At 31.2% G+C, this 16,718-nt stretch overlaps 3 protein-coding genes across 3 annotated transcripts; 1 reads left to right on the top strand and 2 right to left on the bottom strand.

The window, feature by feature from the left end:
* Nucleotides 1–2,115: 2,115 nt before the first annotated feature.
* Nucleotides 2,116–2,886, bottom strand: LOC133801409 (uncharacterized). The gene is made up of 2 exons (XM_062239611.1): nt 2,559–2,886; nt 2,116–2,415 (listed from the first exon to the last, which is right to left on the bottom strand). The coding sequence occupies exons 1-2, from the start codon at nt 2,834–2,836 to the stop codon at nt 2,274–2,276; spliced, it is 420 nt and encodes a 139-aa protein (XP_062095595.1). The 5' UTR covers nt 2,837–2,886; the 3' UTR covers nt 2,116–2,273.
* Nucleotides 2,887–3,963: 1,077 nt separating this feature from the next.
* LOC133801408 (probable E3 ubiquitin-protein ligase RHC2A) lies at nt 3,964–5,854 on the bottom strand. Its single transcript, XM_062239610.1, has one exon. It carries the CDS (start codon nt 5,456–5,458, stop codon nt 4,319–4,321), a length of 1,140 nt encoding a protein of 379 aa, XP_062095594.1. The 5' UTR covers nt 5,459–5,854; the 3' UTR covers nt 3,964–4,318.
* Nucleotides 5,855–13,525: 7,671 nt separating this feature from the next.
* LOC133801407 (uncharacterized) lies at nt 13,526–16,103 on the top strand. The gene is made up of 6 exons (XM_062239609.1): nt 13,526–13,765; nt 13,854–13,996; nt 14,104–14,154; nt 14,780–15,001; nt 15,136–15,238; nt 15,334–16,103. The coding sequence occupies exons 1-6, from the start codon at nt 13,680–13,682 to the stop codon at nt 15,917–15,919; spliced, it is 1,191 nt and encodes a 396-aa protein (XP_062095593.1). The 5' UTR covers nt 13,526–13,679; the 3' UTR covers nt 15,920–16,103.
* Nucleotides 16,104–16,718: the final 615 nt, after the last annotated feature.

Here is a 16,718-nt window from a genome sequence, read left to right as displayed (position 1 = left end):
TGATGTCATAAGATGGTATTATGCCATGGGACATGTGATAAACGGCCTAAGCGTGTCAGAATCAACATTTGCGCACAGGGCGCGGCTCGGCCACTGGTAGCTGAGGTTAAATATATAATCACTAAGCTCGGCCTAAGCGAGCCATAGTCAGTGGGATAATCAGAGGGTGCGGCCTAAGGGCGTCGACCCTGTATTTTTGGCGTGATATGTTTAATGATGTTTAATTAATGATTGTGATGAGGTTGTTATCTGAATAACTGATTATTGGATTGAAGATTGATGCCACTGCTTATGTGAGCTATATGACTTGTGGTATATCTGATTGTTGTTTATTGTCTATACACTTCATTATGGTTTCTTGCTAGGTCCCGGCTCATGGGTGCTTCGTGGTACAGGTAAAGGCAAGAGCAAGGTGGATCGATCCTGAGTTGGAGAGCTTTGGGGGCTGAATGTACATAGTCAGCTGATCGGCCGCCACAGTTGAGGAGTGATACAGGACGGGAGAAGCCTAAATGTCTGTTTTGCTCTTAGAGTTGCCAATACATGTTTATAACCTGAAATTTTTGTAAATTTTCTTTTAAACTCTTTCTCTTTTGGGATTCCATGTACAAAATGTTTAATTAAATGAAATGTAACTTTTATGACCAAAATCTTTTAACCTATTTCAAATATAGTTTCAGTAACACGTTTCAAACTAAATGACTTGATTAACAAGTCTTGCACCTTTATAAACACATAGTGTAACAGTCTTGGCTATCCAGGGCGTTACACCTAGACACTTAAAAGTATTACACTCGTACAATTAAAAGACAACTAGACAATTAAAATAAGGTTGGACAAATAAAAGAATTACACTATACAATTTAAAGACAACTGGACAAATTAAGTGGCCTTCCTCCTAGAGTAGGTAAACTAGATTGGGGTCTAACACTTTGGAGAACAACATAATACGTCTTATAGTGTGAAACGTTATATGTTATGAGTCACATATTATTTCACGCTATGTTGATCATAATAAATTTATGATTATTTTTTTTGCATGTCATAAGAAGGTGACAAATTATGTCATTTTTGTAGTAGTCCCTAGAAAGACCCCATATATACCCAAGAGCCATCCCAAGTGATTGGGCAAAATGCACCAATCAATTAAAAAACTAAAATAACAATATTGGGTTGTGGCTCAAAATGAGCTTGCACAACTCTAAGACTAAGCCTCAAAATGGAATTATTGAGGGCTGAGTATCATGGCCCCATAGAGGTGCACCACAACCCTAATTAGGGCTAATGAAACTAGCATCACAACAAGCATGGAGCTTGTCACAGCTCGGGAAAAGGCCAGCATTGGGCTACTATACCAAAGAAACTTGTCGCGGCCACAACGCTTAGTCTTATCGCTTCTCTGAAAAAACTCACAATGCAGCCTAAAGCTAAAAAATGCTGCAACAATCCTTTTAAAGGCAAAGACTAATGATGTAGCAATCCTAGCATTTTGAGGGAAATTTTCAACATCACTAGTGAGATGGAGATCTCAAATCCATACTTGACTTTCTTATACAATTTAATTTAGAAGATTATGAAAATGCTCTAAAGAAAAGCACTTATTAATAATTGTAAATCACAATTCTTGTAGTCTCAGTGAAATGTTACAAGCATTTTTCACGTGCTATGACCACAAAGAATAGGACAACGGTTTCAACTTTCAACAGTAGCAAAAAAAAAACGATGATATAAAATTTGTGTCGGCATCATAATAGGACAGGGAAAAAAATAAGTTTTCTGAGTCAACAATTTCAGTATTAGCACAAGTTATGGTGTTGGATTCCATAGTTTGGTCTCTTTCTATTAATCAATGATATTATTTCATGTAAATTGCTACCATATCTAAGTTTAACTAGAGATTATTTTATGCCAAATATTTATAATAATGAGTTATATAACTACTAGATCTATTCAATGATTACACACACAGACTTAAGTAAAAGTTTAAAAGTCAATGAGGTTAGCTAAAGTTAGAAGTTTAAGGTTATAAACTTGATCTCATTATTTCTAATTTATTATGTGCATCAACTCTACAAATAAAAAGCAGAAGTTTAAAAACGAAAATTGTCAAAAGGGTGAAGAAGAAAAACTTAGATTAATATATCAAGAGAAATGTGTGATAGGAATTTGTAAATTTTAGATAGTGAAATAGATTTAGAGATTATAAACTCGTGTTCTTATAAATATATATTGAACATTACAGTAGAAAGAGAGAGAGCACAAAGAAAGGGTAGTTAAACTTTATCAATTTGATTGAGCTTGCCAAGGCCATTGCAACGAGCACAAACGATCTGAGTCTCATCTTTTCTTGCTGCATTTGCTCTTAAGGTCACCCCTGACTTTCGAACGAACCCTGCCCCATCACACTCAGGACATCTGCACACACAAAGCACACAATATCGATCCTCATTAAGCTTGGTTGCTTGCTATGCTGAGCCTTAACATTAGGAATTTGAACAAAGAAAGCAGTTATATAATAGAGTAATGAAATAAAAAGAGCAAAGGGTAACTTTACATACAAGTCTTTTCGGGAGAAAAGGATAGGGAAGGCAGTTCCAAGTAGAGCCACAGCTGCTGCTCCAGCGATCAAGTAAGCAGTGCCATCTGCTGACACATCTCCGACTGCAGCCACCACGGTTAGAGGCCTCACCTTCTTCTTGTTCTTCTCACTTTTGTTCCATGAAAGAGCTGTGGAGCCTGCTGGTGATGCTGTTGATGGAGTGCAGACACCATAAAGAGGAGAAGAACTTTTTGGTTTTGCTTGAAAGATTGTCTGCAGAGAAGACATTGAAGCCATCTTCTAGAGATGTATGGGATCGATCCAATAATAATGAGAGTGGGGAAACAAAAGGGTATGGTCTGGTTTATGAGTTGTATAACTCCCTCAATGGATAAGGACCACGTCAGAAATTCAAGATTCTTGTGAGTTTGAAGATAAGAATGGGACCCGCTAACTTAACTGGTTCATATAGAGCCAACACTACACAACAAATAAATGGAATAGTCTAACAGCAGTAGAGGTCTAAAAGGCAAAATTAACAGAGCATACCGACCTGGATAATGACAAACTATCACATACCACATATGAAGAGTATTAAGCTTATACCACACATACTGCAAAATCAATGAAATGAAAAAAGTGATCAATTTCTCTGCAAAGAAAAAGCTTCAATAATTAATGAAAAATAATGATCTTCAAAACATGTGGGGATAAACAAATCACTGGTTCGAAATACAAACTTGCAAATATGCGTATATGGTTCTTTCCCCTTTAGATTTTTGCATCTGTTGCATCAATATCCATAATATATGGTCTCTTTTAGCAAGTGAATGCACCATTTTCTGTCATGTCTATCTTCAATGACCGAGTTCCACTCATCACGAGTCAAACTTGTTTATTGAAAACTAGTATGTCAAAAAAAGTAACTAATACTCAACATTATGGTTGAGAAGTGAGAACAAAAAAAATACCAGTTTATGGGGTCCCAAAATTACAAATCTGCATGTTTTCTCAATGTAAGCTATATGGTTTTCACATTTTCAAGCTCAAAATATTTGTAAATCACTACAGAAGCCCCAAGATTTAATGATCAAATGTGTACTATCATATTAGATGAAGACTTGATCAAATTCTCGAAATGTAAGCCTTGTTGATAAATTAACACAAAAGATGTAATCTATTTTGAATAATCAAAAGAGAAAATCATCCACAAACACACAAAGATTGAGGAACTAGCTTCTTGAAATCCAAAAAATACAACAACAAATGTACATTTAGACAGTAGCCCTACAATATTTATGCATGGCAAGTTGTGAAAGCACCCTATTAATAAGAAAAGTATATATTGACATTTGCTCATACTTCTCAGCTGGACATTAAATATTCATAAAACATAGGACAATTATAATTTGCACAGGTCGAAATCCTGAGAAAAAGCAGGTAATGGAACTCTTTAATAGAAAAACAGGGATACAATTACTAAGATAATGGTTTACATCCCTCTAAGGGGGTATATCTTTCTAATTTGCTGCCAATGCAGATTGTCCTCTTCTTCGACAGAATTACATTGGGAAGACTCTTCATTTCGTAGTCATGTATGCTATGTACAGCAAATAAACAAAACAATTACAATATACAACAAAAAAAAAATCTTGCTTAAGAAATACACTACAATCTTAGTAATTAGAAAGTGAACCTACAAATTGAGAAGCAAAAATGCACTCTCCTCCCCTTTCTCAACTTGATCTCAAAGAAGGAAAAGAGGAACTAAAACATTCGTCATTGGCTACCATCCAAAGTCCAATGCCGGCTGCGCCTTGCTCTACTGAATATGGTACTAGAAAGACTCCTTCGAGTCGAATTCGGTTCAGCGCCAGACCGAGAGGATGACCATCTGAGCCTCCCAAAAAATGAGAAAAAATTGTGAAATGCTCGTCCCACTCGTCCCCTCTCCCTTGATCTACTTCCACTAGATTGAAATGCAATCCTCATTGGAGCGCCAGAAGTATTGAAACCGCCATCCATCTCAGTGTAAACAATAGGAAGCTCGCGCTCAGCGCCTCGCCTACCACCTGTGAACCTCCCAACAGCAAAACCACCCCCGGGAAGCCTCCATATTGTCAAACCCATAGTTTCTTCATCCCCATCAGCAGACTCTGGGGAGTTTCTGCCACACCCACGGACATCAGTGGGCAGTTGATGGCGACACACAGGGCAGGAATTACGAAGAGAAAGCCACGGAAGGATACAGTCCGTATGGTAGATGTGCTTGCAAGGCATCTCTCGAGCTTCTGAATCGAGCTCAAATTCCTCCTTACAAACAGCACAGTGTAATTCTGTGGAAACATGGTTCGCCACAATCTTGATAATGGGCATGGACTCAATAGCAGCTTTGGACGCTGGAGGATGATCCATTCTCCCAACCCCATTGATCTCTAACTGTGACAATTGATCCAAAAGGCGGTCAAATCCTGAACCCATCAAAAATGCAGAAATGCTAGGAGGTAGGGGCCGAAGACTCGTTCCAACACCATCATCGTAATATAGCTCAAAGTTGCTTCGCTCAGCTCCGTTGCTTTCATCGCCGCCCCCAACGCCGCCACCCCCACCCCCCTCGGCGGTGCCACGAAGAACAATGACAGGGTTAAAAGGCGAGCGGTCACGACTACTTCTTTGACTACGGCGCAGTCTTTGGCCATGGCTACGAATCTCAGGATTGGGGGCACGGTCGAGGTACATAGCAGCCGCCGGAAACCGATTATGGATAGGAGATCTAGTCGGGGTCGAGTTCTGCATTTCTTCAACGAATCCGCCACCACAATGGGGGCAAAGTACGGTATCTTCAACCGGAACCCGAACCCCTACGCTAATGAATCGACTGCATCTATAGCACCAGTACGACGTTTGAGCCGAATCCATATACCAAAAATTCAAACCCAAGAAATAAAAAAAACCTTTCTTTTTCCCCTACAATTATCCGATATCGTCTTCTCAGCCTAAACGGGCCAAGAAATCAAAAGCTCCGAAACCCAATTCGATTTTGCTCACATCTACAAACCCTAGACGGTCAAAGTTGAACAAACTTTCCGTGTCCACTTGTAGAGGAAGAAAAGGCAAAGCACGTAACTTCGTTATCCAAACTCCAATTTTGGGGACTATATAAGGAGAATTGAAGATCAAAAAGCATGAAAAATACCTAATTCGCCGGAAGAGGAACAAGAAAGCGAGACCAGCGCCAGAGAGAGAAAGAGGAATTTGAGGTGAAAATTGAGAAGAGAGAGGAAAAGGGGAAGGATTTAAGGACTAGCCTTTGAATGCGCGTCTTTACTTTTTCAGCGTGGAAATTACGCTTTAATTACTCCTCACAATAATAATAATAATTTTTGTTCATAGAAGAATAAAATTAATTTCCCAAAAAAAATATAAATAATTGTAGATATTTCACGCTATTCCTTCCAGAAACACACCATTGTTTTATTAGAAAATCTAGAACGTAATCCCCAAAATTATAATTTTGAGTATAAATTACATCATCTAGAATCAATACAACATAAATTATAAAAAAAAACATTCTTATTTTGGACACCAAATTTTTTTAATGCTTCTTAAGTTGGTTTCTAACATTATTTTCTTGGTAAGTAGCCCGCAATATTTATAACTTCGAAGTTAAATTTGGTTAATTTTTCTATTAAAAATCAAATTTAAAATTAATTATACAAAATTATAAAACACAATGTTCTATATTAATTTAGTGGTATGTAAAATATTAGTATGTGAAATCTTAAACTATTGGTTAGTTTCAGTTTGGTACAGTTGTGTTGTGGGGAAAAAAAATGTAATTGTGTTGTGAAGAAAAGCAGTTGCGGCTCTGCAGAAAGTGTTTTGTAAATTATAAATTGTAAAGTGTAGTGAGTTAGATGAGTTGTAGCAGAACATTTGGTAAACTATATGATTAAAATGATGTTAAATATTAAAATATCAAAATATAAGTGATATTTATTAAAATAAATTCATACATACTAAATAGATTTTAATATAAATATTGTATTTATTTAAATAATTTACAATTAAAATATGTTTTTGATAAGACACTAATAAAGTAATTATCAATAAAAATGTTATATCATATGATATCACATATAATTGTATATATATATATTATAATTAGTAAGTATAGTTAAATTCTAATTATAATAATCATGGTATAATAATCTCGTCATAATCACAAATATATAAAATTTAAGCTATGTAAAACTCTTATTTTTTTATGTTTTTAATTACATATTATACATTGTAAATTAAAAATAATATGAGATGCAAAAATAATATTATAGTGTATAAAATCTATATCAAACATTTTTTTTAAAATATCTAAATTAATGTTATTTGTTAATAAAAAATTACTACAATAAAAAAATATTTTAAAATATCTAATAAAAATATTTAAAATTTAAATATTGTCTATGTTTTTATTATATTAATTTATTTTAAATATTTTAATTTCAATCAATATATAATAAATAAGTAAATGTATTTAGATAAAAAAAAACACACTTATTATAGAGTTTTTTCAAAAAACATTTTTTAGAAAAAGCTAAAAGCTTGGTCGTACCAGCTTTAACTTTTAGCTATAGCTTCTGCATAAATTATTCAATAAATTGATTTTTAATGGTTTACCAAACACTTTTATTGCACAACTTTTCCAAAAAGCAGCTTCTAGTTTTTCTAAAAGTTATACCAAACTGGCACTTAGTTTATTCTAAATTTTAATTTTTGTCTTATTCATAATCTTAGACCAATCTAAACTAGTGGGTTTTAGATCCTATTCTATTATAACATTATCATGTGTAACGTAACACTCTTATCTAATATTATTGTATTTAAAGATAATTTGCAGTAAAAATAAATAAGTAGTCTAAAATGTTGCACTTAAGTAACTAAGTAATTTTTTTTATAGTAAACAATCTAAAATGTTGTACTTAAGTCACTAAGTAGTTTTTTTTAGCAAAAATCAATAAGTAATCTCACATATTACACTTAAATCACTAAGTATTTTTTTTGTTGTAAAAACTACATTTTACACCAATTTTATCTTAATTTTAATTAATTAATAAAAACCTAAAACTATTTATTCTATTTCAAAAATAAAAAATAATTTTGAAGTTTTAACATGGAAAATTTTATTTAATTTTAATTAAACTAAGTTATATTTCAATTTAAGTTGTATAATTTTTTCATATTAGAAATTTTAAATTGTTTTTTTATTTTTAAAACATATTTCAAATAATTTTTTAATATTAGAAATATATATTTTTAAGGATTTAATAATTAATTAAAATGTAAAATGTGGTTTTTACAATGAAAAAATTATGATTTAAGCTCACTACTTACTAACTTTTGTCATAAAAAAAACTATATTAGTGACTTAAGTGCAACCTTTTAGACTACTTACTAATTTCTGCCCCAAAAAAACTACTTACTAATTTATATGTAATTTTTTAAACTATTTTTTAATTGTTGCTGCAAACTTTCACAATGTTTTGTGAAATTTTAAAAAATCACGATATCATTTTCTAAGATTTTTTTTAATTAAAAAAATCTAACTCCTCGTACTAAACAAACCTTCAATAACAAGAATGACCACCATCTCGGAAGGAACTTATGATTTATCTCCTTTGGTGTTGTAATTAACAATATTGTATGTTTGCTTTCAAAATCCCCCTAATCTTATTGTGAGGTATGTAGTTAGGGAGCCAACTACCTTAGCTCATTGTCTAGCAATGTAGCTTTAGGGCGATAAAGTGAACTGATGTGGAATGGTAAAATTCTACTATGTTTACATTTTTAGCTTCTTATATACTTATTGTTTTTGTTATACCCAATTTCGGTATTGCCCGCATAGCTAATGATGTGTCAAAACAAGTGGTGAAATGGCAAGATGCCACAATCACAGTGACTCACCAAGGAGAGCGACCCTCGTCGTTCCCTCAACACTTAGGTAGAAATAGATTTCATCAACAAAAGTCTACTTCTCCCATTGTGAGAGATCAATGACCCTCACCCGTCCTAGCCATCGCTAGTCACAAGGATGAAGGGCTCCTCACCAATTCCCCATTGCCAACAGCCCTAGTGGATCGCTGGTGGCCCTCGTCGGTCGCCGGTCATCAATAGCTACCATTGCTCGTTGGTGGCCTTTGGCACCTGAGCCTTTTTAAGCACCATAACGTGCTTTCAAATTCTTCATGAATATGACACATCATATTACCATTTTTTGAGAGAAAAAAGCATGCCTCCATGCAAGTGTCCCTAAAATTAGCCTAATCAGAAAACAACTTGTCACTGTCAGCTCTTCCCATCTCCGCAGCTATATAAATACTGCAAATTAAAATATAAAAATGGTCGGTCAAAAAGTCGGTAACTATTCGTCTTTGAGAGAGCTTCTACTCTCCATTGTTACTACTGACTAAAGTGGACGTCTGTCATCTTTTTTTATGCCAAACCACTATAAATTTATGTTATTATTCATGTTTTTCGGCAATTTAAATAACTGGCAAGTTATTTTTTAATTTTATTTGATTGATTTATAGTGCTTGGAAACTATTTCTTAAAATATTTTTAGTTATTTATTATTTTGACCTAATAATGTTTTTTTTCCCGGTTAGAGATTTCCAGTTAAATTCTCCAATTTTTTAGTTCTTTTATTTTTTATTAAAATTATATTTTAATTAATAATTATTTAATAGTTATTTGAGAATGACTCTTAGTTAGTTTTGGCAATAGTTTCTTAGGAGAGGGTCCAATGTTTCAATTTACTTGGCATCTCAGCTTTATAATTCTTACTTAGTCTAATGTATGTTTGTTTAGTTTTATTTATAAAATTTATTAATTATTTTTATTAAATTTGTATCATTGTTATATAAATTTTAAATAAATAAACAATATTATATATAAAAGAATGACATAAACATATTAAAAGAAAAATTAAATCAAAACATCGTTTATAATTTTTTTTAAATATATATATAATGTTAACATTTTTAAATATAAATGATAATTTTTTTAATAAAAATTAACATTATGTATTATATATTAACATTATAATGATATTTTATACTATATTAATATAAGTATTAAATATCTCGTATTGTATTAAATATTATAATAAGAATAATAATATTTTATAATATTTAAATTTATATTAATATAATTATTAAATATCTAATTTTGTATTATATATTATTATAATTATAATATTTTATAATATTTGAATTTATATTAATATAATTAATAAATATCTATTTCTATTAGTTTTGAATGTATATTTTGTCAAATATTTAGAATATTTAGTTAAAGTTAACAATATAAACTGTTATATAGAAGAGATAAAATAAATTTTAATTATCCATAATTTTTCCGATTTATTAATTCCTAATTAATTAATTTAATTTACTCAACAATTCAGTTTTATATTAAGTTAGTTATGATAAATAATACTATTTCTTAGATAGTTATGTTATTTTATTATTTAATTCAAATTACTTTTTCTAGGCTTTGTTCCAATTTTTTTTATAATTTATTTAAGTTGGTAAGTTAAAGATTATCGTACTAATTTCAAGTCATTTTGATTATTGTTATTATTATTAAAAATTATTAGAGTTATCTTACTAAAAAGTTATTAGCTACTGTTTATTTGAATTATTGTTTTCTTATGAGATTTTAAATGGGATGCGCTCATGGCAAGAGTTGCACAAATTCTTTTTTCCTTACTATTGTTAGGGATAATAGCGGCATAAGTACCCAATATTTGGACCAATCACGAAATGACACATGTTGATCTAGTTATTACGTAATGGAGACCTAACGAAGAAGCTGACGGAATTACAGTTTTATTGACTTTGGGTACTTTACCGACTAAAAAAAAATTGAGTTCATACCAGATATTTTTCCCAAATATTACTTATGCCGCTATTATCCCTAATTGTTACTTTGAAATAAATTTTTAGTTTAGATTTATATATATATATTTAAAAAAATAAAAAATGCAATCATCAAAATCAATCTGCTAAAGTTAAATAATTTTTTTAATCAATTAAGAGATCCACTTTCTTTGATTTTTTTTTTGGAATAAGGAACTCAATACTCATTCTTAAATCTCAACTTTTTAATTGCACCAAGTTATGAAATTCTATGAATAATTTCATCAAGAAAAAAATGGGATCAATTCGTTTAGTATATCATCGTGCTTGTATATGAAAAGACATGTTGACTTTTATGCCTTTATTCACGTGGCACGTGCGATATTCGAAAACTCGGAACGTTGTCGTTTTTTGTTATGAAAATGGAATTTTGTTGCCAATTGCGACCAGAATTTTGTGATCAGATAACGACACTAATAATATGCTTAACTACTTTTTTTTTCCCTTCCTAGCATTAAGTTAAGTGCATATGCAACATATAGTTAAAAATACTAAGTAGAGGGAAATTTATGATAAAAATAACTAATTTAAGAGATATTTACGATAAAATTTCTAAATTATCAGTAAATTTGATATTATAGAGACGAACTTAATGATAAAATAAATTGTTATATTAAATTGCACCAAAATATAGACAAAATATATTTTTAACACTAAATAATTAAATTAGATACTCAAGTGCTATATATGTAATACATTAATTACTTTTGCCATAAATATTTTATTTCATAATAAATAAATATAATTGATAAAGCTTGTTGATATGGTATTTATATATTGGGTCGGTGAAAGATATCTTAGAAATTGAAAGTGAGTAGTCTCAATTGACTAACATTTTATAATCATAGTATTATTTAATTTGAATGAATTTTATATAGAGAGCAAATTAAAAAGGCCCACAAATATAGAAAGTTTAATCCATTACCTATAAAATATTCACACATTTGAGGATGGGTCAAATAGAATATTTAAATGTTGTGATTTGCTAATAATTCATAGAAAAAGTGGCAATTTCTTATTATTTATGATTTAATGTAGTAATTTTTTTTTAGAATGTAAGCTAAATTATCAAACAATATTTGCCTTTTCAAATTAAATAGTCTTATTTTACTATCACTTAATAAATACATAAAGATGATTAATTGAGTATCACAAAGAAGATATAAAAAAAAGATCATTAAGTGTAAATAAAAAGTAATAAAATTAATGAGTAAAAGTAGTATGAGACACATAAATCAATACATATATGTGAATATTAAAAAATCACATGTCATCTTTTCCACTAATATTAATTATTTTTATTAGGAGTGAAAAAATTATCAAATCCAATTAAAATCGATCGCAAAAAATTTGATATCCAATTATGATTGGATCGGATTTTGAAGATCCAAATTTGATCGGATCGGTTATTGGATGACATATGCAAAAATCCAATAAAATCGAATCGATCCAGTTGTATATATATATATATATATTTTAAAAATATATATATATATTTATTTAAGACCATGCTTATAATTTATTTTGTATTTATATGATGTTGTATCATTTTGAACAAATTAGTTTTTTTATTTATAATATTATGAATTATTTGAATAAATTAAGCTAAATAAATGCTAAAAAAATATTGAATGGATCAAATCCGATCAAATATATAAGCAAGTGGACACATCCAATAGATAAAACCGATCCAATCAAATGAATAATTAGATCGGATCAGATCGATTGAGACAAATTAATTAAATTAGATCGGCTGTAAAAATCCAAATATTCAATAAATAATTGGATTGAATCAAATAAGCTTAAAATTTTTTAATGTGATCTAATGAACACCCCTAATTTTTATCATATTTTATAACAAGTAAATAATTAAAACCTGTTATATATAATAAATTTATAATTTATACTACTCTTTCTATAATTTTCACATAAGTCACTTTTTTTAATTTGATTTAGGCAACTTAATTTTTTTTAATGATTTTCGGTAATTATAAAACATTCATACAATTATTTTATCTTAAAAATTTACAATAAGATTTATTAATTATGCAAAATAAGTGGTAAGACTGAAGTTAACCAACTCAAACAATATTCAGCACATTTGGTGCACAGCACAAGAAAATAATAAAGAAGTTTCATATTGGAATATATGATATCTTCATAATTTATTCGGGCGTGTTTGGAAGTAATTGTGTAATTAATAAGATAGTAATTATATTATTATTTAAAATACAAGACGTGTTTGGATGTCAAATGTTAATTACTTATGAATTTTTAATATCATGTTTGACAAAATAGTTAGTAGTTACGCCATAAAAGAATATTATGCAATGAATATTATTTAAAATTAATAAAATTTAAGTAATTACACCCAGTTCTCATAGAATTATGAGAATTTGATAATGTAATTAGGACTCTTCAATTACCTCAAATTACATAGTTATTGTGTAATTACATGGTCAGATAAATACACTGATTCGAGTAATTATTCTAAATTATACTCAATTCCAATTACATGGTGGCTTTCTAAACACATTTTTAAGGCTTACTATTAATTGATTATCATTTTCTATAATCATCGACCAATTATTTACTAATAAATCATAAAATAAAATTGTGTAATTTATAGTAAACTTGAGAAATTATACCACCTTTTACATGGTTTCTTAATAAACAGTACCGCTTTTTATATTTAATAATCATTTACTAATATATCATAAAATAAAATTGTGTCATTTATTAGTAAACTAGAGAAACTATACCACTTTTTACATGGTTTCTTAATAAACTATAACACTTTTTATAATAATTGACACAAATATAACACTATAAAATAAAACTGTGTAATTTACTAGTAAACTGTAGAAAAGTTGGCACAAATATTTCATTGGGCCGAGTTCGGCAAAGAAAAGAGGTCCAGATATTATTGGGCCCCCAAATTGACCAAGCCCTAACTGAGAGAAATAGAGTTGTAGTGGTTTGTTCTCTCTTCCCCATCGCATTCCAGAAACCACTACACAATTCTCGAATTATCTTCATCAATATCTATATATACACTTTGATGATCCAAAGTTTGAATCTTTTTATTAATAACTGATTCTTTCGTTATTTAGCTGAAGAGAAGCAAAATCTAGGGTTAAAAGGAAACTTTTCTACGCGTAGTAATGGCTAAAGACGGACCCAACTGGGATGGTTTGCTCAAGTGGAGCATTGCTCATTCTGACGGGACTAAACCCACTCGTAATTTGAGGTATTTCTTCTCTTATTTACTTTTGATTTTGAGTTTTGATTTGTTTTTGGAAGAATGGTTTATATGATTTTTGTGGTATTGTATGTAGTGAGGAGGATCGAAGATGGTTTATGGAAGCTATGCAAGCGCAGAGTGTTGATGTTGTAAAGCGTATGAAAGAAATTACTTTGGTTATGCAAACCCCTGAACAGGTTTTGGAAGCTCAGGGTGTCACTGCTGCTGATATTGAAGGTTTTCAATCTTATTTTATGTATATATGTATATTTATATGTATGTATGTTTAATGTTTTTTTTTTCTTTCGATTTTGCAAACTTATTTCTCAATTGGGTTTTGGCAGATATGCTGGATGAGTTACAAGAACATGTTGAATCTATTGACATGGCCAATGGTAAAGTTTCATATCTTGTTCTTTTCTCTTTTCTGTTTTGACTGTTCTACTTAGTTGTGAATGCCCCTTGAGTTCTTCTTTACCCCATTTGTTTGCTTATCATTTACTTTTTGACTAAGTTATTGTAGTTATTAATTTAAATGTATATGCTCGGTATGCCTATTGAGTTATCTTTTAACCTTTTTTTTTTCATTTACCCTTTGATGAGGTCATTTCAATTGGTGAATGAATATGCTCCCTCATGTCACGTTTGGAGTTGATAAATATATGATCGGATTGAATAGTATTTTTCTTGTGTTTTGGTTATGAAACTACAAAGCAAATTGGACTGGTTAATTCAGCTACTAAATTAATGTACCAAATCTCCCACTTCATATGTATATTATTAATGAAACAAAAATTTACAACTTCTTATCTATCTTCTCGTCTTGTTTTTCCTCTTATTTTTTTATAATCCAATTCAATGCTATATAATCCCACCTATCTCCTACCAAACGAAGTCCATTCCTCTTGAGTGTTGTTTTACTTTACCCCATTTGTTTGCTTGCATTTGCCCTTTGATGAGGTGATTTCAATTAGTAGTCAGTACCATACAACTGATTCACAATCTATTATCTTGTGACAGACCTTCATTCCATTGGCGGTTTGGTCCCTCTTCTTGGTTACCTTAAGAACTCACATGCTAACATAAGAGCAAAGGCTGCTGAGGTCGTAACAACCATTGTACAGAATAATGAACGGAGTCAACAGCTGGTTATGGAAGCCAATGGCTTAGAGCCTCTTCTTTCTAATTTTACATCCGATCCTGATGTGACAGTTCGAACCAAAGCGCTCGGTGCTATATCTTGTATGTGCGAGTTTCTAGTCCTTTTTTGTTATGTTTTTGCTAATAACGAAATGAGTGCCTATGCTTCTAGTTTTGGGTCCATTTCTTGTTTTTTTCAGAATGAATTTTTGATACGGTTTGCTTTTGTAATTCAGCATTAATCCGGCATAACAAACCTGGTATTACTGCATTTCGTCTTGCCAATGGGTATGCAGCCTTGAGAGATGCTTTAAGTTCTGAAAGCGTGAGATTTCAGAGGTATGATTGAGAACTATATGTATTTTTTTTAATCTAGTGTTTAATTTCATATATGCTTAAGTAGATTATAACACGGGTTCTTGAAAAACATTCAGGAAAGCGTTGAACTTGGTCCATTATCTACTAAATGAGAATAGTTCAGACTGCAGCGTAGTATCTGAGCTAGGATTTCCTCGTATTATGTTGCACCTTGCCTCTAGCGAAGATGCAGAGGTACGAGAGGCTGCTCTTCGAGGCCTTCTCGAGCTGGCACGGGACAAAAGTGGCGAGACAAGTGGTAGAGTGGCTGATGTCAATGATGACAAACTGAAACAAATTCTTCAAGAGAGAATTAACGGTATCAGTCTTATGTCTCCCGAAGATCTTGGGGCAGCCAGAGAAGAGAGGCATCTTGTGGATTCCCTTTGGAAGACATACTTTAACGAACCATCTTCTCTTCATGAGAAGGGTCTTCTTGTTCTTCCTGGGGAAGATGCACCCGCACCTGCGCCTGATGTTGCAAGCAAGCATTTTGAACCTCCTCTTCGAGCTTGGGCAGCCAATCCTTCAGCTGATAGAACCACCGAAACTGAAACAAAAGCGGCTCCGTTGCTTTTAGGTCCGGCACCATCTGCTGCTGATGTTCAAGGGAGTTCTGGGGTTACACAGAATGGCGATAATACCTCGGGGAGAGAACAATAGGAATTGCTGAATTAGTTTTCTTAAAGCTGTTTTTCTGGTTTTCTTGTATTTCTGGTTTGTAATTTATAGTTTTAGTAAATTATTGAGGCTTACATGTTAGTATCTGATCTTGGGATACTACGTATGCATGTGCATAGATTTGTGTTGTCGTTTGGTGGCAATGAAATCTTATTTTCTCTTCTTACTTATGGACCTTTTTGGCTTTTGGCCATTCCTATTTTTTAGAATTTTTTTTCTTCATGAAATTCAAAATCTAATCAATTTTCTGAGTAACATTGTAGTACCGGGAAAGAAAGAAAAGGAAAATCCCATTACGCCTAATCAAGTTTCTTTAATTCTTCATTGTTCACTCTAGAGAGTAAAAATCATCAACACGAGTTTAGGTGAGAGATTATAGATTATGATTTATTTGTTTATCAACTCAGTGATTTTAAGTTGAACCCATATTTTCTTTTTGGTCCTCAGTTTAGATATTCATCCGAACACAACACAAGGATTTCATACATGGAAGGCTCTTAGTTATGATCTCTAGTTAGCTTTGTTTGTTAGAACAACTCCAATGGTGGCTATCTCATTAGTTGTTTAACATCTTCAAATTATTCAAAAATATAATTTTTTATTTTCTTTCTCATTCACATTATTTTTTGTAACTTTTTCCAATGGTCGCTATCCCATTAATTGCTTAACATCTTCAAATTATTCAAAAATATAATTTTTTATTTTCTTTCTCATCCACATAATTTTTTGTAACTTTTTCCATAAAAATACTCTAATACTAAGTCACTCCAAAAATTATATT

Source organism: Humulus lupulus, chromosome 9, assembly GCF_963169125.1.
Source record: "Humulus lupulus chromosome 9, drHumLupu1.1, whole genome shotgun sequence".
Classification (NCBI taxonomy): Eukaryota; Viridiplantae; Streptophyta; class Magnoliopsida; order Rosales; family Cannabaceae; genus Humulus; species Humulus lupulus.
The sequence above is the reverse complement of the archived record's forward strand: the minus strand, read 5'-3'. Positions and strand labels throughout refer to the sequence as shown.